The sequence below is a fragment of the Loxodonta africana genome, chromosome 4 (assembly GCF_030014295.1).
Source record: "Loxodonta africana isolate mLoxAfr1 chromosome 4, mLoxAfr1.hap2, whole genome shotgun sequence".
Lineage (NCBI taxonomy): Eukaryota > Metazoa > Chordata > Mammalia > Proboscidea > Elephantidae > Loxodonta > Loxodonta africana.
Window position 1 is genome coordinate 139,165,449 of NC_087345.1, and position 21,439 is coordinate 139,186,887.

Here is a 21,439-nt window from a genome sequence, read left to right on the forward strand (position 1 = left end):
CAGGGCTGGCGTCAGGAGGAACATGCTGGATCTGTGCCTTGGGTGGAAGAAGGTGTTTGGGCGAGACCCTGACCGTGAAACAGGGAGCAGAGTAGGAAGGGGGCAGGATGAAAGATTTGGGAAGGTGAGGGCGTCTCCAAGTGGAAGGCAGCAGGGGGCAAGAGGAAAGGCAAAGCTAAGCAGTTCAGGGAAAATAGCCCTTGGCCCTTGTACTCTACTGCCAACCTTCCCCCCACCCAGCTGATTATCACACACTTATCTTGCACTAACAGTCCCCAGGTGACTTTGTAGCTGGGGGTTTTTCTACTGCTGCTGCTGCCTCCTCCACTGCTGCTGAATTCACCAGTGGTGCATCGGATGCTGGATCTTGAACTCCAGTGTCTGCTGAGGGAGGGGAGCACAGGGCCTCTGCTGTGAGGAAGGACTGCGGGTGCAGCAGGGCCCAGGAGGCCAATCAGCTGAGCCCAAGCTCCAAGCTGTGCCAGAGCCCAAATCACAGCATCTGGAGCCTCGGGAGCTACCTAGTCGGTGTCTTACTCACCAAGGGCATAAGCTTGGCATAAGGGAGAATGGAGAACCTTCTGGGGGTGGGGAGAATCCCTGCCTCCCTCTAAGAAATCAGGAAGGAAGGACAAAGTCTTTTCAATTAATAGGTTGTGGCTTATGGATGCCATATAAGCTCCCTAGGCCCTGGCTTTTTGTGGTTCCTACACAGGCCTGCTGCCTTCTGGAGAGGGCTCATATGGAGTAGGCGAGGGCTGCAGTTGGCCTGGTGGGGCCCAGGTTTCCTCCTGGGGCCACTCACCCTCATCCTCAGGCATTGCACCGGCAGGTCTGCAACAGCCCAAATAGCCTCCTGCTTCACTTCTTCTGATGAGCCAGCCCAGCCTTCTCCCTGCCCTGCCCACCACTCCTCTGTCCCTGGGCCAGTGCCTTGTGCAGGGGTGGATTAACCAGTAAGCAAGGTACGCACTGGCTTACTAGTGTTTATTTACTAATCTGTAGTGCACAATTTCCCATAGGTTTCACATCTTTGATGTGGTGAAAAACAGGTGAACTTGTGTACTACGGATGAGTAAGCAAGCACTAGTAAGCCCGTGCGTACTTTGCTTATTGGGTAATCTGTCCCTGGCTTTGTGTTTGATATTTGTTACCTCCACACCGTCTGCCTTAAGTGGAAGGGCCTGGCATGGCCCCTACTCTGTAGGAAAATGGGTTGGGTTGGGGGAGGGAACGGGATGGGGGGAGGGAATTAAATACAGCATCTTCTTAGGAAAAAAAATGGCTCTTGTGTTTTCCTGTTGTCCTTCCACGGTGGGAGGGGTTGGCTGAGGGGCACAGGAACACATCTGTGTCCCTCAGCTGTCAGGCATCTGATGGACACGCCAAGTTCCCTCTCATGCCATCCTCCACCCTTTACCATTATTAGTTTGGCTCCTGCCTGTGTGGGAGACAGCCTTCTATGAGCAATGGGTTATTCAGGAAGGGGGCATTGTCCCTGTCTGAGGAGCTCCCAGTCAAATAGTTGAGCAGGCATTTTCTGCTTCTGTGGATTAGCAGAGATGCGTGGTTTCAGCTGAGAAAGAATTTTGGCTACCCTGGGTGAAGGCTAGCTATAGAGCAAGAATGGTGAGCAGTGGAGAGGAGCCAAGGTGTGGCTTATTCTAAAATAGCAGACAACCTAAAAGTCATTTCTGTTTTAGCTGGGGCTGCTCTGTGATGCCTTACAGGTGCAAACTTACCTTCCTGGTTATATTTAGCCTAGGCAGAGATCAAAATTGGTTTGTATTCCTTAAACACATGTTTAAGAGAACGTGTAATTGTGAAAGCTAGAGTAGGTTTATAGTACAATCTTGAAAAAGATTCCAAGCATCAATCCAGAATGACTAATCTGGAATTGATACAGCAGATGATAATTAGCCAAAGGCATGTGGGCCCAGGTAAGTTGAATCAGAGCAGAACCCACAGGAGAGGGAGTGATTTTAAAGCCTGGTATTTGCTCCTTTGAGCCCTTTCCAGGACACAGATGGAGAGGGAATTCAGACACCAACCAGGATGGTTGGGCCTTCACCGCTGAAAACAGACATTGACTCACAGTGGATATGCAGAAAATTTTATAGACAGAAATCATTCCATTTTACAGAAAGGAAAACTGAGACCCAAAGCAGAGGGAAGGGATGGGGTGGAGTAAGAACCAGAGTCCTCTAGCAGGAAGACTCGGTCCTTCTCACATGCCCTGGGTTCAGGAGATGCTACCAGGGAGGAAAGGCTGGCAGTACTCCAGTCTGAGCTTAGGACTCCAGGCCAAGGTGGAATTCACTTAAATCAGCAAAATATCCCATCTTCATTCAGTTACTCATGGGAAGGGAGCAAGGGCATCTATACTGTCCTTTTAGAAGCTCTCCCAGGGTCTGTGGAACGTACCCGACAGCCTGGGAGATCAGGGATGAAGGAGTTCCAGACCCAGTACCTGTAAGGGAAGCAAAGAAGAGGCAATGAGAGGGCAGACCCAGTGCTCCTCAAACTTTAATGTGCGCATGATTCACCTCGCAATCCTCTGGAAATGCAGGTTTGGCTCAGCAGGTCTGGTGTAGGACCTGAGATTCTGCATTTTCAATAACCTCCCAGGTGGTGTGGTTTGATCCCACTGGTCCATGGGCCACAATTTGAGTAGCAAGGATGCTAGACAATGCCAAAGAGGAACTCCACATTTCCATCTTTCCTCTTGCCAGAGGGGCACAGCCAGCCACCCCACCCCAAGCTATAGATAAACCCAAGTCCAGGAACTGAAGTAGAGCACAAGAGGGTTTTGGGGAGGCTTTTTCTAGTCTCAATTCAAGCCCTTCTCCAAGATCCCCTCCTTGCCTCCTAAATCTGTAGCCTCCTTTTTCTTGACAAGGAATCTCTCTTCCCAACCCTCCTGAGGTGAGAGAAGGGCCACCTGGGGAGCCCTTGGACCTAGGACCTCCCATCCTTCCCCCTCACCTGGGCCCAGGCTCCGTTCAGAGAGGATTTCTTGAGGTCCTGGCCGCCAGGAACCCTGTCTTATGTGCCCCGAAGGCTGTAATGAAGATGTTGATGACAACAGTGATGAAGACCAGGCTGGTGGCAGCATTGTTGAGCTGATTTAATCTCCACTGGTTTTCCACCTCGTTCAGGTTCAGCCGTGCTGTGGAGAGGTGGGAGGTGGGAGTTAAGGGCCAGGGTGGGGGCCTCAGCCCCGGGTGCTGTGGGGAGGTGGGAGGTTGGAGGTAAGGGTCAGGGTGGGGGCCTCAGCCCCGGGTGCTGTGGGGAGGTGGGAGGTAAGGGTCAGGGTGGGGGCCTCAGCCCTGGGTGCTGTGGGGAGGTGGGAGGTAAGGGTCAGGGTGGGGGCCTCAGCCCTGGATGCAGTGGGGAGGTGGGAGGTGGGAGGTAAGGGTCAGGGTGGGGGCCTCAGCCCCGGGCGCTGTGGAGAGGTGGGAGGTGGGAGGTAAGGGTCAGGGTGGGGGCCTCAGCCCCGGGTGTTGTGGGGAGGTGGGAGGCGGGAGGTAAGGGTCAGGGTGGGGGCCTCAGCCCCGGGTGCTGTGGGGAGGTGGGAGGTAAGGGTCAGGGTGGGGGCCTCAGCCCCGGGTGCTGTGGGGAGGTGGGAGGTGGGAGGTAAGGGTCAGGGTGGGGGCCTCAGCCTGGGGCTTTTCTCACAACATCCGTTGGAACTTAGAGAAAGTCTGCCATCTCAGAGATCCATGTAGCAGAAACCAAGGAAGGGGGGAGTCATCAGGTTGAAATGCCTTTGCTCTCACTGAGCATCCATGTGGTTTTGGGAATTTACACTGGGTCTTCTAAGAGTGGGAATAAATGTTCACAAAAATGCTATGAAGAACTCTTGACACAAGTTAGTGAGGGCAGTCATTCAGCAGGTATTTGGGGAGTGTCCACTACATGGGATGCCAGGAGATAAGACAGCATGCCTGCCCTCACTGTATAGGAGTCGTCGTTTGGGCATTTGTGGATGCAGAGGGCTACCACGATGTTGTTGTTAGTTGCTGTCAAGTCAATTCTGAGTCATGGTGGCCCCATGTGTGCAGAGTCAAACTGCTCCATAGGGTTTTCAAGGCTGTGACCTTTCTGAAGCAGATTTCCAGGCCTGTCTTCCGAGGCACCTCTGGATGGATTCAAATCGCCAACCTTTTTGCTAGTGATTGTGCCACCCAGGGACTCCTAACACGAGGTTAGGTGACCGTTAAATTGGCATATGCGGAGTGATATAGGGAGGTGCTTTAGGGGGCGCTGAAAGGCTGGCTCCTTACCGATGACCACGAGGAGGATTCCGATGACCACCTGCAGAAGCAGGGAGATGCTGATGAGCGTTACCAGGGTGGTGTAGTAATGGGAGGACGGCCCCTGCTCTAGCACCGCTTTCAGCCGCGTGGCGTTGGACATGAAGAGGGCCACGTCCAGCATGCTCTCTGCCACGCTCTTCTTGGTGGCATAATGGTTCAGGTTGATGGGCTGGTTCCTCCTGGGGTTGGAATTCCCGGGCTGCAAGAGAGAAACCAAGCCTTACCTGGAGACTCCAGAAGGGAAGCAGTTGAAAGAACAGAGGGCTATTAAATTTTAGTTCCCTCCAAACCAAGTGGGACTGAGAAAAAAAAAGGCTGGGCTAGGGAAAAAAAAATTATTTTTTGAGCTCTGAAATGAAATTTATATTTCATGGAGGGTCACCCCTCACACCTTCACCCACCCATCTGAAGAAAGGGGGAAGGGTCCTCGACTGCTTGAAAATGCACCTTCAGCATTTTACTCACGATTTTACCTGGGCCAGGTGTCAGCATGGGGTTGCGCTCTTTTCATCTGAGAACTCACTAGGAGGAGCTCTGAGGCTTAGGTGAAAGTAGAAAAAGTCCCAGAATGACATGGCCCCAAGGCAAGAAGCACGGATTAGCAAGGGAGCATGGGTTGCAGGTGTGTGTGTGTGTGTGCTTGAGTGCACTTTAATTTGCGTGTGTGTGTGTGCTTTAAGTAAAAGTTTACAGATCAAATCAGTCTCTCATACAAAAACTTATACACGCCTTGCTGTGTACTCCTAGCTGCTCTCCCCCTAATGAGACAGCACACTCCTCTTCACCCTGTATTCCCCGTGTCCGTTCAACCAGCTCCTGTCCCCCTCTGGCTTCTCATCTTGCCTCCAGACAGGAGCTGCCCACATAGTCTCACGTGTCTGCTTGAGCCAAGAAGCTCACTCCGCATGGGCTGCGTTTTGATCTCTTTCGGCCCCAGCTCGGGTTCACTCAGGCTGTTACAGCCACAGACGTGTGTCAGAACACATTCACAGAATTCTGTCTATATACGTGCAGCGATGTATACTAGACAGAGCCTCTAAATTCTTTTTTTTTTTTTTATTTTTTGGCTAGAATTTATTGAAGTATAATTTCCTTTTGATTAGATTTTAAAGCATAAAACGAAGCTCCTCAAGAAGCCACTAATCCAAGGTAGGCTCACAATACAGGGCATAGGGTATCAACTTCTGGGTTAGGCCAAAAAATTCAGACTGTATACTGCAAGCGATCTGCAGTCACTCAACGTTACTTGGGCAAATTTCAGGGAGATTAATAGTAAGTGGTGCCTGGCATGGTTTGGCCTAGGAGGGACCATAATAGAGAGGCCCATTCAAAAGTTATGGTCTTAATTTAGGGTCAGGGTGACAAGAACTGAATTATAGTGGTGGTAAGAAAGGAGAGGGAGGACTTTGAAAGATGTTACAGCCTGGAGGCAGGGAAGCCAACCCAGCAGATACCATAACAGGATAAATATCTGTTGGATGGATGTGATGGATGGATGGACAGACGGACAGACGGATGGACGGACGGACGGACGGATGGATGGATGGATGGATGAAGCAGGTCTCAGAAGGTTCTGGATATGTTCTGCTCCCTGTATTCAGTGTGACCCCAGCAAGTCACTTCACTTCTCTGTACCTCAGGTAAAAACATAGACCTCAAGACCAATGGGAGAGGAGAGAAGCCTATCTGATCAGGACCTTTGACTCTAAAAGCCCTTAAGAGGTCCTCAAATGCAGTGGTTTCCAAACTTTTCTGATAGCGCACTAAAAAATGTTTTTGACCATGCATCCCTAAGAGATGTGCATTATTTCATTAAAAATTATATACATATCCATTAAAAAAAAAAAACTCAGTGCTGTCGAGTCAATTGCAACTCATTGCGACCCTACAGCACAGAGCAGAACTGCCCCATAGGGTTTCCAGGGAGTGGCTGGTGGATTCAAACTGCTGACCTTTCGGTTAGCAGCCGTAGCTCTTAACCACTGCACCACCAGGGCTCCACATAGCCATTAAACTAATATTGTTGTTGTTAGGTGACATCGAGTCAGGTCTGACTCATAGCGACCCTATGTACAACAGAACAAAACACTGCCTGGTCCTGCACCATCCTCACAATCGTTGTGATGCTTGAGCCCATTGTTGCAGCCACTGCGTCAATCCATCTCATTGAAGGTCTTCCTTTTTTTCCCTGACCCTGTACCCTGCCAAGCATGATGTCCTTCTCCAGGGACTGATCCCTCCTGATAACACGTCTAAAGTATGTGAGACAAAGTCTTGCCATCCTCACTTCTAAGGAGCATTCTGGCTGTACTTCTCCCAAGACAGGTCCCCTCTATCTCCATGGACCATTCCTGGAGAATTCAGCACAAAGAGGGGCTCTTTCACTTTACCCCAGGGACACATCTTCCTGGGACACATTTTCCTCCAGGCTGTGAGCCTTCTACACATGGCAGTTCCCTGTGCCTGGGTTGCTCAGAATCAAAATTTCATCTATACTTAACTTCTGGGCAGGCTGGGACTCTCAGAAGGCAATCAGGAAGTATGCACCTTGGCCAGGGTAGCCATTTGTATACTTCTTCTGGGCAAGTGAGCAGCAGAGGCCAGTGAGCACTTACCCACTGGGCTGCTGGCTGCTCATGCCAGGCCCTGGTCTCGTTATTTTTCACAGCCACCAAAATCGGACTGAGGCTCAGAGCCCAGAACAATGCAGCTGTATCCCTCAAACAAACTGGGCTGTAGGCACCAAAGGAACCTGTTAGATTGGATGAGATGGGGACAGAGTTGGGTGAGGATCTGTGCAGATGTGGGAGGCTGCACTCAGAGCATTCAGAGCCCCGTGCTTTGGAAATGCAGTCTGAATGAGGCTAGGCTTGCAGGTTTCTGGTTGATTAGGGTCAGGGATCCCAAGACCAACACAAAGGCCAAATGGTCATTGCCCACCCCAAGGCCATAATCTGTGGTCCAAGCCCATTTGGTAAAGGTTTGTCCTAGGTCACAAAGGCCATCCGTTAGGTGAGAGAGTGGATGCCTCAGCCTCCAGCCTTCCCCACAATTCCAAAGAGCTGCTTGGAGGACCAGCCCAGGCACAACAGTGAGCTGGGGCTTCCCTGCCCCTTGACTCCTCCCCCTTGGCAGTGCCTGCTGGGCCTCTCTCCACCCCACCCTCCAGTTTGCCCAGTAGCTACAAGGCTACTGGCTTTGCACTCTCTACTTCCAAACCCAGCTCTCAGTTCAAGATCTGATGAACCCATCTACTGGGAAAATTTCAAGGGAGAGGTGCTTCCCTGAAAATTTGCATTTTAACAGTGGATAAAACCTTAAACCCAAATCTCTAATGGTGTGTTCTGAGCACTGAACAGTGTGGGCGATGGGGTGAATACTTGGGGAACACAGAGATCCTCCCAAGCCTCATGGAAAAATATTGCTATGTGTAAGTCTGAGTCCACTGGCAGGCTTCTGCTGTTAAATCAGTCTAACACAGCCATTGTTTCACTGAGTGCATGGAATTCACTTTGCTGTAAGGGGGTGTAGGCATCATACTTTTCTCTCTAACTGAGCTGCCTGTATTATTTTAATTTGTGCCAGTTCAGGACTGCTTTATAACAGGATGCTTTTTCAGGGTCTCCCATACACGGAGTCCTGGGGCGCAGTGGTTAAGAACTACGATGAGCTAGGGCTGCTAACTGCTAACTAAAATGTTGGCAGTTTAAATCCACCAGCTGCTCCTTGGAAACCCTGAGAGGCAGTTCTACTCTCTACTGTAGGGTCGCTATGAGTCCGAATCGACTCGAGGGCAAGGAGTTTTTTTTTCGGTATATAGGGTCACTATGAGTTGGAATTCCCTCAACCTGCAATGGGTTTTTGGTACATGGTGGTGGCGGGCATCTGTGCATGGAGCCCCTCTAAGCTCCTGAAGGCAACAGATCTCCGGAGTGGCCACATGGTGGCGTGCGGGGTCCAAAGAAGTTACTTCCCCAGGTCCCCACTAATCACAGGCCGGTCTTTCTCCCCTGAGGATCGGGTGCTCTGCGCTCCTCAGAGATCCAGGACCGGAAGCCCAGGCCAAACTAAAACCCGTCAAAGTCGAGTGTCAAATGACATTTCAAGAATAAACCAATACTGAAATGCCAGCCAGGGTGGGGTTGGGGTGGGGATAATGGAGGGGGACGAACGTGGGGGAGGGGACACCGGCAAAACCTGGGGCGTGGGTGTGTGGTTCGAAGTGATGTGGTTCGAAGTGATGTGGTTGTGAGACCCTGGAAGAAGCTGTTTTGAAATCGATCCCTTCCTGAAGGAAAGGGTTTTCTTAATCCCTCTGGGCCAGTTTAGGCGCAGGCCTCCCCAAAGGCAGAATGACCTGAAGGCCCTTCCTGAGGAGTGAGTTGGATAAACCTCTAAATCCTGCAGGTTGTCACCCATGTTATCTACAGCAGAGAGATTCGGAGCAACGTGACCCAGGGGTCAGGATAAAAGAAGAGGGAAAAGGTGGCAACAGGGCGGCCCTTGCTCCTGCCTCAGAGCAGCTGGGCCTTTAAGGCCAGGCCCAGGCGGGCGGGGAACAAAGGCCCGGAATGTGGGCTGGACCGGCGAGCAGAGCCACCCAGCATGAGTCATTCACGTTTCACAGGGACTCGGAATCGCTGGCTCACGCCCGCCCCTCCCCCCGTCCGGGCCCCAGCCCCCTTCCAGGGCTGACCGGCAGCTCTGGGGGCTGCCCACCGTCGCCTGCAGGGGCTTTTCTGCCAGAGCTTGGCCAGGGCGAGCTGGGGGCCTCCCTCCATTTCAAACCCTGGAGGCCGTATCCCTCTACTGAGTTGCGTCTGGCCCTTTTCATCTTGTCAGAGTGGAGGGGCTGCTGTGCCAGGACTCCTGGTTTCTGGGTTAGCTCTGCCTCTGGGCTTGGGACTTTGGACCTCGGTTTTCACATCTATAAAACGGGGGGGAAAAAATCTCAACTCTGGAAGAATGGGGGCTACTGAAAGACTGAATGAGACCGTGTTCCTCCCCCAAAACAGACAGAAGGACAAGCCCTTCTCATTGTTTTTCCACACTGAAGATCTGTTTCTCAATGACACCAATTCTCAGTATGTACCTGTTCTACCCCACTTTTACCCAAGGATAGCAGAAGGCTGAACCAGAGACTCAACGTCCAAAAGTCTCTGTTTCAAATGCATACATCCCTGCGAAAGGTAATCCATCAAGATTCTGCTGACCGATGACATGGGAACACCAGCCAGGGAATTCTGGTTCATACGGAGTTGGAGCAGGGGCGGGTGGGGTGGGGTGGGAGTAGATTCGGAGCTCAGCTCTGGAGCATCATGGGGTTGCTGGGCAACAAAACATGGGCTTGGCTATAAAGGGTGTACTAAATCAGGCAAGGCAGGTGGGGGCACCACAGATCCACTCCAGCTGTTTCCCAGGCTGCCCTGTTCCTGGGCCTGCCCTGGCACAGCCATCTTCCCCCCTCTTCCCTCCTGTGCCTGCTCAGACTTCGCATTGACCCAGGCTCTCCTGCCAAGTCCCAGCTCCCAGGGCTGGTGTATATATGTATTCCATCCCTTGAAGTCATGGATTGCTCCATTGTTCTGCCAGACACTTGTTTATCCCTTATTCCTTGTTGGCCTGTATTTTTGTTTCTTTATAAAACCTAAGTTGGATAGGAAAGGAATGGCTCTTTTAACAGAAAAATAAACAACCTTTACATTGTTGACAGTATGGTCAGTGGGGACTGCAAGCCCCAACAGATCACACTGCCTTTTCTCAGAAACGAGATTATAGGGACGTTCTCCCAGAGGGTCATAGAGGTGGGGGTAAACCCAAAGGGGTGAGTAACTGTCCTACCAAAAAGCCATGGAATCCACTTCTCAGTGTGTTTAGAACCTGCAGGCACCATGTGCCCCGTGGGGAAGGAGCAGGCCAGATTAGGAGGCTGAGAGGTCGGAATGTGTGCAGTATTGCAACGGTATTCTGAAGGTGTCCTGGATCCAGGTTCAAATCCTGACTCTGCTACAAGCTAGATGTGTGAGCAAGCCTGTTCACCTCGCTGGGCTCCTTTTCTTATCTGTAAGATGAGGGGTTGGAACAAGTGATTTCTTGAGTCCCCTAGTACAGAGTGATCTAGGAGCAGGGAAGCCCCCTCCTCTGAGTGGGGAGTTTCCGGGGCTCTCTGAGGTCGTTCGCCCAAGAGAGACAGAGGTTAGGCAGCTGTGGGCCAGGCCCAGGGGCAGATCCAGTGAGTCACTATGACCTAGGCAGCTCGAGGGCATTGGTGACCCTCAGATGAGTCATTCCCATCAGGCCTGAGAAAAGCCATATGGCAGGTTCCCTGTGTATCAGCTCAAACCCAGGGCTACAGGCAAAATCAGGCCCAGAGGATCAGTGGCCTGTGGCTCTTCTGTTGGTCTTAAAATGATCAATTGCCCAGGAAAGCCAGGCCTCAGCCCAAGAAGGAGATGGTGGTGATCCTGGCCTGGGAAAACTGATTTTCCATGAAGAGGAAAGGGCAGACTCCACCCTAGGAAGAGTGAATTGTTCAAATGAATGGATTTAGGTGACCTACTATGCCAATAAGCTTTTAATGAGATGTCTGAGATCCCTAATCTCTTGTCTGAACTAAGTTTGAATGGGGCCTGTGTCTGTCCCACTGTGCACACACGTAGTAAGCTCTCAATTCAGTGGGCATCATAGCAGTTCCCACTGATGGAGCACATACCTTATACCTGGCACAGGATCAAACATGTGACATGAGTCATCTAGTCCTCATAACAACCCTGTGAGGTAGGCATGGGTGTCTACCCAGTTGAGAAATGGGTCCAGAGAGCCTAAGTAACTTGCCCAAGGTCACACAGCACAGTTTGCATCCCAGTTCTCTATGTGCCACATCTTCTCCCATGCAGTAGCTGGTGGGTTAGAACCGCTGACCTTTCTGTTAGCAGCCTTTCCGTTAGGAGCCAAGCGCTTAACCACTGCACCACCACAGCTCCTCTCTATGTGTCCAAGCCTATCATTTTAACCCCTACTCTACTGCTTGCCAGAAGTTGTAGATACAATTCCCTGGATCCAAGGAATTTAGGCTCTAAGGACAAACACGTGGCCTAACACTAAAGAAGACAATGAAATAACCCCGCAAGGACATATGTGTATACTTGCCAAAGTGGGTATAACACCGCTCACTGAGAGCGAAACTTGCCTTAGGCTTCCTGAATCTACCACAGGGCTGTGTTCCTGAGCCCCCACACTGCTGTGACAAAAAAGGCACTAGACCCAGATTCAAAAGACGTGGGTTCAAATTGTTAGGGGAACCTTGTGGCTGGGAGAATGTGATTGAAAGAGACCTTTCACTGTACCTCTTGAATGTGGAACCACGTGAATGTTTGAGCTATTTTAAAAAATAAACTTAAAACAAAAACAAACGTAAAAAAAAAGTCAATGGAACGATAGGTTAAAGCAAAGGTGGAGTTATAACTTCATCTGACCCAGGCTTTGGCTTCTCCGTCTGTGAAACAGGAGTAACATCTGCCCTTTTCTCACAAAGCGCTGTTAAAAAGATTTGTGAGATAATGTGGGTGGATAAGCTTTGAAAACTGTAAAGTATTAAACAAATAGGAGACAAATTGGAGAAATCTCTCCCACTCAGGATTATACTCCCACCTGTGGGCCTAGAGGCATTTTAAATTATGTACTCTGACTCAGGGAAGGTCCCAACCCAAAATTCAAAGTAGGCACCAACTGTCTCCTCAGCAACCCCCATAGCCTTTGAAATGCCTCTCTGCCCCTTCAACAACCTCTTTCCTTGCCTCCAGTGCCTCTCTCCTTCAAGCTATCCCAGACCCATCTCTCAGGGAGGGAATTGCTTGGAATAGCCAGCCTACTTTGGGTCTCCACCCTCCCTTACAAGGCAGTGCAGACCCGCTCTCATCGGGCCCCCACCTACCCTTTAGCCTGGTATCTAGAGATACCTCCTCCCACTGGGGACGGGACAGAGCTAACCCTTATTATCTCTCTGCCTGTGCCTGCCACAGTGATGCTCAGAAGCAGTGGGCTATACCAGATTACTCACTGTTCCCTGAACACACCCCACCCTTCCAGGCCTGCTCTAGAACTGAAGGCCTTTCCTCCCCATAATTCCCTGGGGGATGCCTCTCCTCCCTTCCAGACCCCATCTTCCAGTGTGCTTCATCTGGGTTCACTGCAAAAGCTGCCTGCTCCCTGGTCTGTGCTGGCCTTGGGCTTTGTTTAGACTTTTCTAGATGGCTCATTCTGCCCCTTCTCATGGGGTCCTTGATAGCATGGAGTCCATCTTCCACAATCCTGTGTCCCCATGGTATCTAGCTCAATGCCTTGTCCACAGCAGGTACTCAATGACAATGGAATTTAATTTTTTATTTGAAAATACTTATATAATATGTTGCCTCTCTGGAAAGCTTATAGTTTCATCAAAGGAAAAAAAAAGAGGATCTTTAAAGGTGGGATTTCAGGTCCAATGGCTTCTGGCGGGGAGGAGAGGGAGGTGTTTGTGTAGTGAATCTTGGCCTTTAAAATAAACGCTCATGGCCCAGGGATAGCCCTTTCTCCCTGGCATCAGCCTTTGCTTCACTCCCTGAGTGGAGCCTCAGGGAATGAATGACTCAGGCTGGAAGCTGCCACTGGTCTTCAGGCCAAAACCTGCAAAAGGCCAGACCCCTAAGGCTTTCTGTCTGGGGCAGGCACTCTGACTGCCACCTTCCTGTGCCAAGAGCATTGGGATCTCGCACTCAAAAATCAACAGTCTCTAATCCACCTCAGGGTGGGGTGTCTTTTGCCTGCTATTTCAGCAATAATACCCGACTGGCCCAGAAATCTCCTTCGAGCCCTGGGCGCAGTCTTGCTACAAGGCTCCAGCCCTTGCCCCAGGCTGCAAGTGGGTGCTTACAGCTGTGACGTTCACAGGGCTCACAGGGAGAGGCCTCCTCTGGTGAATGAGTCTGCAGCGTCCCTGTCGTCCACTCGGGGGCCCCAGGAAACAGCTTGACAGTAGTTCAACCTGCTGTGGGCCAGAACTCCTGGAGGGAATCTGTCTGCTTTGACTAATACACAGGAGTAGAGGAGTCGACAGAGTTTCTCGCTAACAAAACAAACAAACAAACAAACAAAAAAACCTGTTGCCGTCGAGTCTGACTCATAGTGACCCTATAGGACAGAATAGAATGGCCCCATACGGCTTCCAAGGAGCACCTGGTGGACTCAAACTGCCAACCTTTTGGTTAGCAGCTGTAGCTCTTAACCATTACACCTTTCTAACAAAGGTGGGCTAGGTATTATACATGGAAGCAGAGGGTACAGGGAGGGATGGGAAGGAACAGTGGCTGTAACAGGAACCCCATGGGGCCTGCTTGCTTTTTCTTGGGAAGCATTGTCCCCCTCCCCTGCAAGAGGTCACTTCGTCAGTGGCTTTCTTGAAAGACTGTGATCTGAGTCAGGGTCCCAAGTTTACCACAGAAATTTCTGAAAAATTTATCTGCTTTCCCCCAACACCTACTCTAAACAAGAGTGGTTTCAGAGTAAGCACCTAGCTCAGGGGCTTTGAGACCCATGTGGCACTTTGCTATAGGCTCTGGGCTTCTCAGTGGCATTCCTCACTCCTACCCAACCCATCTCTGCTCACTGTAATCCTACTCATCCTTCAAGGACCAACAGATTGAGGTAAACTTTAAACAATAATAATTAAATAATAATAATTCTGTGTGCTAGGCACAACCCCCACAGAACCCAAAACACATTGCCATTTAGTCAAATTCCAACTTATAGCAACCCTATAGGACAGAGCAGAGCTGCCCCATAGGGTTTCCAAGGCTGTAATTCATTACAGAAGTAGACTACCACATCTTTCTCCCATGGAGCAGCTGGTGGGTTCAAACTGACAATCTTCTGGTTAGCAGCCGAGCTCTTAACCACTGTGCCACCAGGGCTCCTCTAACCCTCACAAAATGGGTATTAACTGTTCCATTTTACAAGTGAAGAAATTGAGACTCACAGTGCTTAACTGTTCAAAGTCACCAGATACTAAGAGATGGTCCCAGAGTCAAAATCCTAAACCTATATTCTTTCTTCTATATGCCCCCCAAAAGCCAAATCCGCTGCTGTCTAGTCGATTCCAACTCATAGTGACCCTATAGGACAGAGTAAAACTGCCACATAGAGTTTCCAAGGAGCTCCTGGTGGATTCAAACTGCCAACCTTTTGGTTGGCAGTCAGAGTACTTAACCACTAGGCCACCAGTGGTTCTCAAAGTATGGTTCCTGAAGCCACAGCAGCAGGAGCATCACCTGAGAACTTGACAGATATGCAAATTCTCAGGTTCCATCACGGCAGCACTGAATCAGAAACCACCGTGGGTGGAGCCCAGCAATCTGCTTTAACAAGCCCACAGGTGGTTCTGATGCACACTCAAGTTTGAGGACCTTGGGTCTCTACCATGACATCCAACTGCAGTAGCTGTCAGTGCTTAAAGTGCTTACTACCATCTAAGTCCTGTGCTGGACACTTTCACATTGATTTTGTCATTGAATTCCTTTAACAACCCCTATTTTACAGCTGAGAAAATCGAAGCTCAGAACAATTCAGTAATTTTGCTCAAGATCACCCAGCTTTTAAGTATTAGAGCTGTGATTTGAATCCAGGCAGGCTTTGAAACCCATGTCCTTAATCATTACACCTCATCACTGGAAGCATAAGCTGTGTAAACCCCTCATGGGCGGGAATTAACAAAGTATTTATAGGTAATATATCTAGATCTTTCCACAAGATAGTGGCTAGATCAAGACACGTATTTCACATTGGCAGCCAGCGTGCTCCAGTAGCCCCTGTCTCCCTAGTGCCCAGTGCTGCCCAGCCGCTGCTGACCATGTGTGTATTTACAAGGGTCTGATACATTTATTCTTAGGTCTTTTTCATATTGCTACTCGGGAACGTTTACTGAGCCTGCCTTGTTTTTTGTAGAAATTTATATTAGATTTTGTGGTGTAATCCAGATAGGAAGCCTAAACACAGGTCAGCGAAAATGACTTTTCGAACAATTAGTTATAAAGCAAAACATCAACATTCCACAGGACAGTGTGTATGAGTTTTATATGTTACCAGCAGATTACCCATTTCCAAAAGGTGAGAATTATTTCCATGGCATTTAAGGCAATTAGAATAAGCAGTAATGAGTTGTGCCTACAATCTCTGGCTACCTTCCAGGTGAGAAAACCTCAGGAGCTGATCATATCTGACACTGAAATGGGAAAAAGGGAAGGTGGTGAATTTCCACCCCACCCAGCCCTGCAGTGAGCCTGCCAAGATTCCTACTCAGTTCAGTTCCAAAAACAAGTTTTCAGCTCCTGTCATGTGCTAGGCATCTAGGATACAACAGAGATCTCTGCCTTCCCTAGATCTGCATCCCTCTAATCCCCTAAAATGACAAGAGTTAGCAGAGAATGAAGTGTATAAAGGGAGATAAAAAGATTTTCCATTTCACGCCACCAGATAAGCTTCCTGGGAACAAGGACTTTATCTGTCTTGGTCACTGCTGTACCCCAGAGCCTGGCACATAGCCTGGCATGCTGAATGAATGAATAATGAGTAGACAAAGCATTTGTCACCCACTGTATTCATTTAGAGAGCCCTGGTGGCACACTGGTTAAGAGCTCGGTCGTTAACCAAAAGATGGGCAGTTCGAATCCACCAGCTGCTCCTTGGAATCCCTATGGGGCAGTTCTACTCTGTCCTATAGGGTTGCTATGAGTCTGACTCGACTGCAATGGGTTTGTTTTGTTTTTTGGTATTCATTCAGAAGGGTCTTAGCAGATAGGGTCATGAGCTCCATCAACCTCTTATATTGAACCTTCCAGGAATGCCAGCAGTTGACTATCTTATTGGGAAGTGGCTGACTCCTGAGTCCCCTCAGTGCATCACCATAGCTTCTGTGTGTGTGTGTGTCTGCGTGCCACTGTCCCTGTGGTCAGCAGCATTCTGAGCCCTGGCCATAGATAAGACAGGCTACAGATGAGGAAGGGATGCTGTTACACCCACTGGAAGAAGCCCAGCTGCAGCTCCAGGGTCAGGTGAGATGAAGATAGAGAAGTTACCGGGGCACTGAGACCCAGGGATCAAAGCCAGGGTGGAAAGTGCCCTCAAAGGGCCCCTTCTGACTGGTCTGCCAGCTCTGAGTCAGCTGCCCTCTGACAACCTCAGCCAATCCAAAGGGACCTTGGCCCAGAACCAGCCTACCTAGATTGCCCCAGCCCTAGGAGTCTCCCCTTGCCCTCCTCTCAGCCCACAGATTCAGCCCAGCTTCCCTCACTGTGGCCCTCCCCTCCTTCCCCAGGATTTGAATGTGGCTGGTGAGGAGGGAAAACACATTCTCCCAGAGCCAACCCTGTACCCTGAGCAGCAGCTCTGGTGTAGTGGGCCAGGGTCTAGTGAAAAGCAACACTGAATGAACGGTGAATAGATGGTATTGCACACGGAGTCAGGGGATCTGAATTGAGCCTCACCTCCATTTTTTCCTTCCATGATCTCAGGAAGGTCATGCAACTCGCTGCCTCACAGTTTCCTCGTTTGTAAAATGAGGGGTTGCCACCCCTTCTCCCTACCCATCTCCCCAGTCATTGTGAGGAGCTAGTGTATATTCTAGTCTATACAAATGAAAGAGATGAGCCAGGGCAACCTCAGAATCAGTGTCAAACTCAGCAAAACTCTCAGCAAAAACGCTGTGTAAGTCCCAGGCCATCTCTAGTCAAAACCCCAAGGCCTTCTCTTGAGCTAGATTCACCATGGATGCTGAACATGGTCAACAGCCCAAGCTACAGAATTCTCCCAAATGTACAGCTTCTCTTTTAATAACTGCATTTATTCAGCACCTAGTATATTCCAGGCACTCTTTTAAGTGCTTTTGTATGCATTACCTCATTTGCTTCTCACAGCAATGCTATGAGAGAGACTCAGAGAGATTAGTTTGCCTGAGGCCACACAGTAGGAGCTGGAGGAGTCAATATTTGAAAGCAGGTTTGTCTGAGGTCAGAGCCCAAAGTCTTAAGTGCTGTGTTATTCTGCCTGCCTCTGTTAGCTCTTGTTTTTTTTTTTTTTTTTTGCCACCTCTCTGGAAGGCCAGAGTCCTGGGGAAGTGTTTCTTCTAGTGCCTAGCACAGTGCCTGGCTAGTAGCGTGCACTCAGGAATGAATGAATGAATGAATGATGCTTCCCATGAGCCACTGGCCCAGACCCAGGCTGGAAGTATCCTTTATACAGCACAAGACAATGCCCCAGGGTTATGAGGCAGTTGTCAGGGTCACTGCTGGGCGCTCACTCTTTCTAAAAATACAAAAAAGCTTGTGCCTTCCAAGGCCACCAAACAGATATCCAGTTGCTCTCTGGGGTCAGTCCCGTACAGCCCGATCCTGCCACCTGGCACCCGTTCCCTCTGGGCCTCCTGCCTGACAGCTGACCCCTGTCATTCCCGTGACTGTTTACTGCAAGGCAAAGTCCAGTGTTGCAGAGGTGAGAACTCCTGAGCAGCCAGGCCCAGCCCAGCCCATCCCAGCCTCACCCATGCAGAGCTATGGGACACCAGGATTGGTGTAGACAATTTCGGGGTCTTTTCCCCTGAGCCCAATTAAACCCAATCCCTCTTTATTGTTGGGGCTCCATTTCCACAGCGAAAAAAATGGAAGGAATAATCCTTCCATCCCCACTCGGAGTTTGAGCAGGAGCCTGGTTTAGGGATATTGACACTGGCCTTGGAGTTAGCATACCTGTGGTCAAGACCCAGCACTGCCCCTTAATAGCTGCATGACCTGGGACCTCATGGTATTCACCTATTAAAAGTGGGACTAATAAGGTTACTAAACAGTGTAATGCTGTTATCCTATTTTAAAAACACACATGCATAGATAATGCTGACAGGATGTGGACTGAAATATTGACAATGTTATCTCTAGGTGGTAGGATATCAAGGGTTCTTTTCTTTTTGCTTTATGTGTATTTTCTAATTTTTCTTCAATGAAGATACGCAGTAAAAGAAAAAAAAAATTGAAACAACCACCACAGAACTGGTATTTAACTGTTTTACTTTGCAAATTAAAAAAAAAAAAAAAAAGGTTTGAAAAGAATATACTTGAAAGTGGCTTGCAAACTGTAAAGTGTTTTGCAAGTTTAAAGGGTTCTACTTAATACAATATTCCCTGAGGGCATTTTGGAACTATAGGGATGAATAGAGAGTATTTTCCTTTCAACCCCACCCCAGGAAATCCTGTTATTCAAGAGTATCACCCTGGACTTCACTGTTGGTTCTGCCCTCATTAGGTGGAAAGAAGAGAGAATGTTTACAGAGGTGAATCTCACAGAGGCCCAGCCCTTCAGCCATCTATGACTCGGCTGAGGCCAGGGCACGGGCCACATGGTGTAACAACCCAGTCTGCTCTGTGGATGAGTCAGCAGCATTGATTGGGAACCCACTGTGTGCAGTGCCCTGTACTCTGTCGTGAAAGATAGCTCTGTTTGCTTTCCAGTCAGTCAACAAGCATTTATTGAGCATCTATTTACTTGGGGCAAGTCAGAGGACAGAGGGCATGGCATGGAGATGAATAATCCAAACAGGGAGTTTGTGGTCCATTAGAGGGAGGGATGGGTGCATGTGAGATACAACTGAAGTGGGAAGGCAGGAAAGCCCCTATCTGGGGAGGTCAGAGGAGTTTTCGTGGACCTCAGTACCAACTCAGCTGGGCCTTGAAGGATAAAGAAAATCTTCCAGAGTTGTTCTTCCTCTGGCAATCACAGATGCCCTGCCTTGGGACCCAATGCCCTAAACAAGCAAAAAAAAACAAACCTACTGTAGTCAAGTCAATTCTGACTCATAGTGACCCTATGGGACAGAGTAGAACTGTCCCATAGGGTTTCCAAGGAGCAGCCAGTGGATTCGAACTGCCAACCTTTGGTTAGCAGCTGAGCTCTTAACCACTGCACCACCAGGGCTCTCCCAATAGCCTAATGGGAGAAAAATGTTTCTGAACAGGTATCAATGTAACCCATTAGCAGGACACAATTTACACGGCCCAGTACAAAATGTACATGCAGGACCTCTTGTTTAAAGTTTATTAAGAATTTCAAGACAGCAACAGCAGAGCATTAAACCAAGTGTAAGGCCCTTCTCAGCACCATGCCCTCTGAGCAGACCCTGTGTGACTGCACAGGTCACAAACCCATGAAGTCAGCTCTGCATACCAGTAAGTGCACGAGACAAGGGTTGAGGAGTTCTTGTTGCCTAGAGGACCGCAGGCCTTGGGAAACTCAGTGACTGCTTCGTTTGCATTCTGGGCTAAGGTTGGCCTCCAGAAGGTGAGGTAACCTAGCCTGATCTGGTTCTGGACTCAACTCTTCCCTTTGGGGCCAGTGACTGAGATAATGGTGCCAAAAAGGCCACAGGCTGTTGGCTCCTCTCCCAAGGACCAGGCCTGGGGAGCAGCAAAGAACACAAACTCAACTGCCTCCAGTGGTGGAAGTGGTGGGAATTGCTTCTCCCGGGGTGGTGCCAGTGCTATCTAAAGGCAGTCATTTTCCAACTGTATACACTGCCATCTGCCAGCAGGGCATCACTTTCAGCCCCTGCATCCAGACCTCTCATTTTACAAATGGGGCAACTGAGAACCAGAGAGGGCAAAGGCCCTGGTCACCCGGCCAGGCAGTGCTGAAACCAGAACACGGGTTGCCATAGCACCCATTAAGTACCCTTTTCCTAACAGCCTGATGCCTCTCTGTGCCCTCTGTACTGGCCTAGAGGGACTGGGGCTTGGGGCTGCCCCCTGCAGTGATCTTCAGACCTCTAGGACCCTGCCTGCATAACAGACCCACAGTTGTCTACTAGAGAATGCCATTCCGGGGCTCTTGTGGTGGGAGGAGTCCCTGGGTGCTGCAAATGGTTAAAGTGCTCAGCTACTATTCGAAAAGATTGGGAGTTTGAGTCCACTCAGAGATGCCTCAGAAGAAAGGCCTGGCAATCTATTCTGAAAAATCAGCCATTGAAAACCCTATGGAACACAGTTCTACTCTGACACACACGGGGTTGCCATGAGTGAGAGCTGACCTTACAGTTGTGGGAAGAGAGGCTGAGATCTGGACTGAAGATGCTCATCCGCCCCAGCTCTAAGACTTTAACCCTTACTGGTGGGCAGACATAGAATTGCCACTGATGAGATGTCCCCATACTAAGGCCTTAGACAAACAAGGCCGAAGGGAAATAGTAGGTCTGGGCATAGTAGTTAATAGCCATGGCTGCTAACCAAAAGGTGGGCAGTTGGAATCTAGCAGGTGCTCCTTGGCAACACTGTGGGGCAGTTCTACTCTGTCCTATAGGGTTGCTATGAGTCGGAATCGACTCAACGACAATGGGTTTGGTTTTTTTGCGGGGGGAGGCAGGGGCAGTTTCTAATCCTGCTACTAAAAACCTGTGTGTGTCAGGGAAGGGCTCAGCTCTTCCTGTGGAGAATCTTTATCAGGGTTTAGTGGAATTAGAGTCCTGACTTGGCCAACAAAAGGACAAGGGGGAGTGAGGAGTCAAGAGTCAGTTTACCAGGCCAGAGCTGCAAACATGGAGGTCTAGATCCAGGTGAAGTTGCCACCACGTGCAGGAAGCACTCTCAGGGGCCTGGGAGAACGCAGACAGGCTGAGCCCACACTGAGTGCCATAGGTGGAAGCAGCTCTGGTTATCAATTAGCAGCAGAAAGTGCCCCGAGGGCGTCAGATATTTAGATTGTACAGGACAGAACGTTTGCACGCATGCTATCTTACAGAATTTTCACAGCTGCCTAAGAATACAAGCTGAGGCTGCATTTTAAGGATAAGTGAAGTGAGCCCCAGAGTAAAGCCAGTTTCTTAAGGCGATCGGACTAGTAAAGTTCTAGCATGGGGTAAAAACACACACACACGAACAAAAAAACCAGTTGTCATTGAGATGATTCCGACTCATGGAGACCTGAAGTGTGTCAGAACTGTGCTCCACTGAGTTTGCAATCGCTGATTTTTCAGAAGTAGATCACCATGCCTTTCTTCTGAGGTGCCTCTGGGTAGACTTGAACCGCCAACCTTTGTAAGCACGTTAACCGTT

The 21,439-nt window shown here is 49.7% G+C and overlaps 1 protein-coding gene across 1 annotated transcript; it reads right to left on the reverse strand.

Annotated features, from left to right (window-relative positions):
• Positions 1–2,272: 2,272 nt before the first annotated feature.
• Positions 2,273–4,779, reverse strand: NINJ2 (ninjurin 2). The gene is made up of 3 exons (XM_064284757.1): positions 4,287–4,779; positions 2,986–3,169; positions 2,273–2,470 (listed from the first exon to the last, which is right to left on the reverse strand). The coding sequence occupies exons 1-2, from the start codon at positions 4,438–4,440 to the stop codon at positions 3,003–3,005; spliced, it is 321 nt and encodes a 106-aa protein (XP_064140827.1). The 5' UTR covers positions 4,441–4,779; the 3' UTR covers positions 2,273–2,470; positions 2,986–3,002.
• Between the last annotated feature and the right edge of the window lie 16,660 nt (positions 4,780–21,439).

Bases quoted from the DNA above. Each gene is read 5' to 3' on its own strand.
- NINJ2 (XM_064284757.1), bottom strand. From the start codon at position 4,440: ATGCTGGACGTGGCCCTCTTCATGTCCAACGCCACGCGGCTGAAAGCG. The intron at 3,170-4,286 runs GTAAGGAGCCAG...ACCTCTCCACAG, and splicing joins AATCCTCCTCGTGGTCATCG to CACGGCTGAACCTGAACGAG.